We start from the raw sequence: 9,380 nt of genomic DNA on the forward strand, positions 1-9,380 counted from the left end.
CTACGAAGTTTTGTCTCTCCTTATATTCTCCTCTATAAGTTGAACCGCGAAATTAAGAGTGGCTTCCTCGGAGTAACCCTCAGCAATATTCCTAGGTGAGACTAAATTTTTGCTTGCTAATTAGAAGTTATAATTCGGATCGAAATTATTTTCACAGTTTCGATTGGGTGTCGCTTTAACCCGATCCCATCAAACTTAGCGGACACTGTCCTTCTTGTTGTATATCCACGTGGGGACGGATTTAAAACAACCTCCAGTCCCTCGCGTGTTCCTCTGATCTTAGGTCTAAGCTGTAACCCATAGGTGGGAAGTCGCGCGATCCAACGCATGTGCCGATTCAAGATGTTGGGTCTACTCTCTGGTCATGATAACCTTGCGTAAGAGATTACTCTAGCCTGCAAAAATGTTTAGACATCAAACCATTGCCTGTAATAATACCTTAGTTTATACACGACTTACGAACTGGGGCTGAGCAAACGTGACACTAGTGATACCAACATCGACAGTAATATTGTTGCACATGTCGATGCATATCTGCGTGGAAACGGTGTTAACCAATTCTCGTAAATGCTGAATAATTTTGTTAGGAGCTAAATAGAAATGAAGAGCTTGGACCAATCTGATGCACCAAGACCAACTCAATGCTGTTTTGGAATCACTATATTAATCACGTGAATATGCTCAGTTGCATAATGTACAGCAATGTTTGAAAACACGCAGTGATTGTTTCTACAACGATAAAAAGGAGTTTACAGACAAATCCACACTGTTGTAATCACCAACGCTGATTCAACAAAAACGAGAAAAATCTCGAATATTGTTTAGCAAGGAGACACGTGTCAGTGTAACAATTTTTGGGTGAAGATGAGACCGATCATTTCAGAAACTTTTCAATGGCGTAATCAGTATGGTTTTATATGAGCCTAATGCCAGGCCCCAAGAAAGCGAAATCGCAACAGCTTTAAATATTGTGATTATTTGTATGATTGTATGAATGGTATACCAGTTTTTAAAAAAAAGAGTTGATGGCTAGAAGTGTTTGTGTATGTTGCATCTGCAGAAGGTCAGCCAGTCGAGAAATTAAACTTTGCTATCACGTTATTAATAGAACATACATGATAGACCCTCAAACTTACCGACGTGAAAATGTAATCGAATCGGAACCAGAGCTATGAGCTTAAATCATAACGATAACTCGTGAAATACAAACGAACGTGTGCGGCTGTAGATCAGGGTTCTCAAACACGCGGTTCGCGGGCCGCATGCAGCCGGCCATGCCGTATCCTGTTGCCAGCAAAATGATTGGCATGTTATGAGAGATAACAAAGGTGCGACCCTTGGGCCATGGAAAATTTCTTCATGCAGTCTTCAGGGTGGTATGAGTTTGAGACTCCTGCTATAGATGCTGTTTGCGGACTGACCAGGGTAAATACCGTTGGTCTGTGTGCGGCGGGAATCGCCGTAAACACGGCGATTATGATAGGCAAACCAATTGTTATGCTTTTGCTGGAGCCAAATCAATTGTAACCCATGCGAATGTTGGCGCAGGTAAAATAATATCCTTATGGCTGCATTCGGAAAACTTGTCAGGGCAGCACAAAGTAGTCTCAATACAAATAGTAAACTGTATTCGGTGGCCATCGAAGATAAAGTCATTAGCATGGTGGAATTCGGGACTGTTGGCGGAAATGGAAACAACTGACGGCTTTGTACGCAGAATCAGAGCATTTATAACGCTGATTCACATGCACTGAAAAGGAAGTCAGTTTGACGGTGCATATCGTTCTGCCCGGAGGTGTTTGGCCTGACTGCGCCACCAAGTGTACAAAGTTAGAATATTCAGAGTTAACCTATTTGGGTCAGTACTAGAAGACAGGACATTAAATGGAGCATTTTGCTGACCAATTGCAAGTCACAAAAATCTCTTCAACGTCTGTAAGATTTTGCTTTAGTGCCGAACGCACAGTGTCTCTTATCTGCGTAAAATCCATATTCAGAAAATCACTAATTCCAGTAGATACATTTAAGGCAATCATACACTGGCTTTGTTTGTTTATAAGTATTAGATCTACACAAGATAGATTAAATTCATTCTTAAAACATTTAGGTTCTCTGATCAGGCATGCAAACATTAATAAGAATATGACATAAACCATATAGACAACGAGAGTTGAAATGGTCTTGTATGTCAAAATTTAGGTCACCGGTGATAATAAGGTATTCACATATTTACCGGACTGTTGTCAAGTTTTTTTAAGTAGTTTTTCTTTGTACAAAATTATGCGAAAATAATTTTTTATTCATTAAATGAGGCTTATAAATACAATTGATTTCCATTTAGTCTTATTTATAAAAAGTTCATAAGTATGATGCTTAATGTACTCAGACTCTAGTTCTTTCATCCTGCGCAGTGGGACATCTGCGCGAATAAATGACATAATCCCACCACGATTATCAGTGCGATCCATCCTCTCACGTTGTGTTCATCAACATGAAAACAACTTTGCTGTAAAAGAATTAAGTTTGCGTTCCGATATAACAAAGGAATTAACTAAAGAACTTCAAGAATTTTATAGGGGTGCGCCATATTCGTGTCACGAAGACTCGTGAAAGTATCTTCCTTGGAACTGAATCCGGATGTATGGTATGCTGCAACGGCAGATGGAAACTACTTGTTGATATATGGCAGACGACTCCGGATGATTATATAGCAAGATACGAACACGCAAACTTTCGGTCAAGCTATCCAATGTGCGCGTTTGTGTGTGTAATAGTGATTTGGATTATTAACGTCATATCGCTATTATGTCTGCAGTGTGGCAATTTATAGTGATGTCTAACACTTGGACATCATGCCGCTGACATCATGATGTCCCACCCATTCATATTATCCTGACACTAGGCCGACGAGTCCAAACACTAACTCTTAATGATGAGCGCCTAGCGAGTCAGCTGTTAGTACCATTTTTTAAAAAGTCTTTGGTATGACTCGGCCGTGGTTCGAACCCGCGAACTAACGTATACGAGGCGGACGCTCTAACTATAGGGACACTGGAGCCGTCTATCTACTGTGCACCTGTAGAGATTGGTATAGGACAGGACTCAGAGTTCCTATGTGAATCTCGTGTTAAAAGGAATATTATGATTATGGGTGTCAAGTGAATCTCGTGCTAAAAAGAACGTGAGGATTATGGGTGTCTATGAGAATCTCTTGTTAAAAGAATATGAGGATTCTGGGTGTCTACATGAATCTTGTGTTAAAAAGAATCTTAGAAATCTGGGTGTCTATGGGAATTTAGTGTTAAAATGAACCTGATGAATTTGGATGTCTTTGGGAGTCATGTGTTAAAATAATCTGAGGATTCTGGGTGTCTGCTTGAATCTCGTGCAAAAAAGAATCTGAAGATTCAGGGTGTCTATTGGAATCTCGTGTTAAATAGAACCATAAGATTCTTGGTGGCTATGGGAATCTCGTACTAAAGATAGTCTGAGGATTCTGGGTGGCTAAGGGAAACTCGTGTTAAAAAGAATCTTAGGATTCTGGGTGTCAATGTAAATTTATCAATAGGTCGCCCTTTACATAATAGGAAATGAACAATATAGTTTCCGGCTACTCCACCCTACCCACAGTAGTATATATCCCCACCCCGACACACACATTAAAAACGCATCATTGGTATTATACAGTCTGTCGTAATGCTAGTCTCGTATCTGGTTTCAGAGTTACGATTTCCAATACAAATGAAAACGCTGGTGTGCGACGCAGTCGAACTGTTGAACCACTGGTCTCTATGAAGTCTCCAGGAACGCAGCAAGCAAATTTGAGTCAGTTCGATTATCTCTCTCCTAGAGCCACATATTCAGCTATATGATTGTCAATACTGCATACATTGTCCGAACTTAAGTGAGCAGTAGTACGAGCAGATGATATTGGACAATTTTGACTACACACATCAGTGTATATATTATACACTTACCGGTATTTCTCGCGGTTGCTGCGCTACCGTCGGCGGCATCTTTTGTTTCTGATATGTACATTATATTTCCGGAGCAAGCCTTATGTTTGGTGAAATATAAATCCACGTGGAATAGCACAACCCTCTGTCCCGTGGCCATTTTGAATTTCGCGCTAGATATGACTGTTACCAAACACCTGTAAGTGTCTAAAGTGTATGCCGGTTTGTTTCGGAATGATTCGCATGCAGCAAAATTGCACATCTGAATCAGCAGGTGACATCAAACCCATATATCGTCTATCAGTATCAACACAACTTTGGGGGTAGATTTATCGGACTAAAAATTAGGTATTGTAGAGGTTCTTACCACTTATTGACAAATCTGATATAAAGCCATTGACAGCACAGCCACCCGCACACCTCGCGTCCCGGCAGTATCAGTCCAGTCATTGCCACCAGATTAACATTACCGCCTCCAGCTAGTCCTGAATTTCCGTCAGTGATGTTAAGCTGTTACTAGTTTCACGTTTAGTATCATGTAAAATAGATGCATATTCAGATGCGGTGCCACCTTCCACGCCAAACTGGGTGGGACATGTTAAAAAAAAAAGGTACTGACATGCATAGTATCGTTATCTGGCTTTTAGACCGAGCCCATGATACAGATGAAAGCCTTCTATACACTCCCTACCCCCGGACTTTACTCTTGAATCACACGCGAGTGCATGATTTGCGCAAGTTCTTGAACCCGTGGTGTGCCTCCCCCGTGGGCGCCTAAAAGCGAAGTTACTACACCTGGCGCTCACCGTTACGGATCACTGCCATCTCACCTCTGTCTGCTTTGGTTCGAGTCTAGGGTTCGGCCTATGTGGATATGTGAGAAACCTTGCCAGTAGTTTATCCTAGGTTGATGGTTCTTTCCGGGGTTTTCCTGGGTTCTTCCTCCACCATCAATACTAGCCGCCATGCATAGCATATCTTGTTCTAAAAAATGGCGTTAAACCCCACAAGAACAACAACATTTCAGCAGTGACATAAACACTACTAAACTTGAAACAGTACAAGAGCGTGTTCTGACATTTGTGTGTGATGATTACACAAGCAGTTATCAGAAACTCTTACTTAAACGCAAAAAAAAAGAAAAGAAAAAAGGTTCGCAGACATAAGATTATGGCTTTAGAGACTTTTATAGTTCTGAATAAGTGCGCTAGCAAATCTATGGACGATTTGATGGGTTGTAAAAAAAAACATAATACAATGTTAGATACTCAGATATTTTAGATGTCTCCAAAATTAAACCTCAATGTATGACAAATATATTTCAGATATGCAGCAGCCATGCTATGGAATGAACTACCTAATCACTTTTGAGACCAATCAATTTTAATTTATTTAGATAATTAGTTTTATCATGGAAAGGTAAAGACTGTAAATGTAGTAATGGCAGATAATACACCACTCCCATCCACGACTCTCCGGCCATGATTATGACACTACATATATGTGTTACCGTGTTGTTTTATCTGTCCTTGTCTTAGAAATGTCAAGTGCCTTACCTTTAACTCTTTTCGTTTTAAGTAAGGTAAAATCAGCATCTCAGCATGCGTTTAGTCCTACACTGGTGCTATTGTGTTGTATTTAAATTTAAATTTTAATATTAATTTTAAGAAGTATATTTTCCCCATTATTATTCTTTTTATTTATTTTTCTTCTTATCTTTCGGACCATCCTAACCTGTTGGTTTTGTAGTTACCAAAATACTAAATTCACTTTTAATTTCTGCCTTTTTAAAATATCTCGCTTGCTTATAACTTAAGCTTTGTTCTAAGTGTTTTTCCAGTTGTATCTTTGTTTAATGATCGGGTTGTAAATCTTGTAAATCATGCTTGTTTTTATTGGGTTTATTATGTAATGTTGGTACATATCACATTAGGGCTTATGTTGAATTGTTTTAAATCACGCCAACTATAAATAAATCTCATCTTATCTTATCTTACCATAGTATGAACCTCTGTCTGCGTGGGTTCGAGTCTCGGGTTCGGCTACTCTGGGAGAAAGCTTGCCAGTAGCTTCCCGTGGGTCGGTGGTTCTTTCCGGGTTTTCCCGGGTTCTTCCTCCACAATGTATTCTGGCCGTCATGTATAGAATATCTTGTGCTGAATAATGGCGTTAAACCCTACAACAACAACAACAACGATAGTGTGACACTTGAAAATGCACTTGATTTGAAATGTTCGGAAATAAATAAAACACACAACAAAGGTGTCACTGGATAGTTTCGTATTTTGACACCTCCCTAATTTCTAAGGTAGAAAGCATGAACCTAATTATCACAAGCCTAGCATTTATAAATTCACGCAGAAGCTAAATCTGTAATGTGGTTTAGATTTACTTTGAGTTAGGCTTGGAAATGGGTTGGCCTGTTGGTGACTGTCTCATGTCTGTCACAGTTAGACGAGCACTGGAGATCAAATGCGTAGTTTGAGCTGCAAGTGAGTTGCCGACTTGGCTTACGTATTTACATGTGTCTGCTACAGAAGTAAATATTTAAAAATCTAGATGGTGGAGGATGATGAAACGTATGCTAATTTGTTATAGTACTAGTGAACTTTATTAATGCATAAACCACATACTGATTCTTTTAGCTGCCTTGTCACAGAAAAATATTCAAAATAGCTCTTTGCTGTTAAAAATGAATGTAAAATATAGGTTGGTGGCAGTTTTCGTTCAGTATAAAAGCCACCAGTTGCATCAGGAATTAACCTGATTGCGGCATTCAAAATCTCACATGTATGCTTTCTAAAAAAAAATCATTAGTTTGTTTTTATTTGTATCTTCAATGTAAAATTATTCTCATTTTTCTGCAATAGGTCGTTGTCGGATGAAAATTTACCAGATAAACTTTCCAGGAGGATCTAAAAATAAAATATAAAACCTTACGAGGTGCTCCTAAGTAAACGGAGGAACATAGCAGCGAGAACAACAACAGTAGGAGGTGTCCATTATCGAGCATTAGTTACTTATCTCTTTCTCTCTCTCTGTTATCAGCAGAGTGTTACATAAGTTTTTTTGACAGTATCATGGATAAAGAGATAAAAGAGAAGCTGAGCTTGCTGCTTAGCGAGAAAACGCAAGACATCAGTGTTGAACAAATAGCCAGAAGCATTACAGAACGTTATACCTTACTTGACGTCTTCAGTGCAGTAATATCAGAAAAACAAGATATGATCTCTTTACTAAAACTCGTGACGTATTTAATTTCAGTTTCTCAAAAATGTTGGATTGAAAAGTTTTGTGAAGCAGGTCTGAAAGAGGAGAAGCATTCCGTACAAAGAATATTTGAAAAGTTATCGGAAATGGGGAGTGTGCGAAGCTTTGCCGATCGAGAACATCACGTGTATTATATTGATGATTTTACGGGCGATGCTGATAAGGCATTTGTGGTTATGTGCTTATTCGAAGAAATCATAAAGAAATGTATAGAGTTTTCATCAAAATGCGTGCATAAAGAGGCAGTATACACTTGGACTCCATACATTTTAGCCATTATTTCACAGCAAGTCACGCCTAATTTGTGGACTCATCAAAGCTCAGAGAAAGCTGCAGCAGATTTAATGATATCACTTAAGCAGGCACTTGGATGTCAAACAATTTCTTCAGTTTTGCATAGTGAGGAAGAAAATACAGTAACCAAAACGATCTCCTACAAATTGTTACACATGTGGAAACCTAAGCTGGAAGGGAGTGCCTGGAAAAAAAACCCTGGTACTGTAGCCAGCTTCTGCTGGTATTTGTCACTGGTTAAATTTCCATATCTTAGTGAATACCTGGATCTTGTTCTTCCACCAGCCTTATCATTTACTGATGATTACATCCATGACCACAAGATAAGAGGCGTGCAGTGCCTTTTACATATCATACTGAATTCTACTAATGAAGAGCTCAGATGGTATGGCAGAGCAGATGTCATCTTTGAGGCACTGAAACATAATATGTATACAAATGAGGTAGCTCTCATCAAACTAACCCACTCTGCAATGATTCATATTTTACCTGTGTTAGAAATGTCACCAACAGAGCAGTTGTCATGTGTTGGTCAGGGGAAAATTTCCAAGTTTGATGAAATTTACCAGATGATTTTAAGAAGTGTTGAAATGGAAAACACCATAATCATGCGCAGAGCACTGACAGATAATTTGCATTTCTTTGCATCAAAGATGGGAATCTGTGTTGTGAAGCACTTCAAAGTTTTGATGAGGATAATTCCTGAATATTTAGGTGTGTATGATGGACCAGAAGAAACAGCAAGAGAAAATGTTCTTAAACTTTTAGATACAGTATTGCGGATTGCCTGGCCCAGGATTCCTTACCACTCCCAACTTCTGACAAAGTGTTTGATAAAGTTTATCAATGATATGACAATGGATGAAACTACCACACCACAAGAGGTTAAAGACAGGTTAGTAAAACAGGCTGCAGAATGTCTTAATATGGTACACTCTTTGAATAGTGACAGAGTGCATTCCTGGATTGAAAATATTCCAGAGGAATATCTGAGTGAAAAGTGTATGGAAGTTTTGAAAACAGTGATAAAGGAATCATAATTTAGTAACCCGCTATTTACAGTATGATATTAAATTTATCTTGGAATCAATTTAGTATAAATGAGTGGATAATATTGCTGTGAATTCCCATGTATTTGTTGGTACCAGTTCTTGTATGTGTTGCAAACTTCATAGTAAAATACCTGGGTTCAGTCTACAGGGCAAAAATTTAACTTTTTTTGCTACTTGTATTTCTTTATGATTGGGGAAAAACTCGTAGCAAAATCCTTTAGTTGACAGTTTTTTTAGTATGTCTGTTATTCTATAACTATTTAATTTTGTAATTTTTGATGGAGTGTGATTCCTTCTCCATTTGCAAAATGGGGTTGGGAGAAGGGGAGGATTTTCTGAATATAGAAGGGATTTAAAGAAATAAAGATTGGGCTTTGAAGTATAATATGCAAATGTCATGGATTTACAGGGATTCACTTTGGATTTGAAATTGAAGGGTCACTGACTTCTAGGCTGAAATTTTCCAAGAGTTAGTTTGAAGACTGTGAGTCAAAATCTTAAAACAAACCAAGAGTCTTGAATACACAAACAATGCAATTATAAAATAAAATATCGAGAGGAGACCAAAGGAAATTTAATCATTAGATTACATTCAAATGCAATATTTAATAACCATTTTTGCAAAATGTTCTGCATTGCTAATGATAGTAGAGCACAAGTTTTGCATGATGTGGCATATTTATATCACCATTGATAAGGCAATACACCACTGACAAGGCAACATGCCATTTACAAGTCAATATATGACTGACAAGGTAATACACCATTGACAAGGCAATATACCATTGACAAGGCAGTACATCATTGA

At 38.4% G+C, this 9,380-nt stretch overlaps 1 protein-coding gene across 1 annotated transcript; it reads left to right on the plus strand.

The window, feature by feature from the left end:
- The first annotated feature begins 6,960 nt into the window (after positions 1-6,960).
- Positions 6,961-8,733, plus strand: LOC149800587 (TELO2-interacting protein 2-like). The gene has a single exon (XM_089954546.1). It carries the CDS (start codon positions 7,037-7,039, stop codon positions 8,558-8,560), a length of 1,524 nt encoding a protein of 507 aa, XP_089810672.1. The 5' UTR covers positions 6,961-7,036; the 3' UTR covers positions 8,561-8,733.
- The last annotated feature ends 647 nt before the right edge of the window (positions 8,734-9,380 follow it).

The sequence above is a fragment of the Sinohyriopsis cumingii genome, chromosome 4 (genome assembly GCF_028554795.1).
Source record: "Sinohyriopsis cumingii isolate HCF-2022 chromosome 4, ASM2855479v2, whole genome shotgun sequence".
Taxonomy (NCBI): Eukaryota; Metazoa; Mollusca; class Bivalvia; order Unionida; family Unionidae; genus Sinohyriopsis; species Sinohyriopsis cumingii.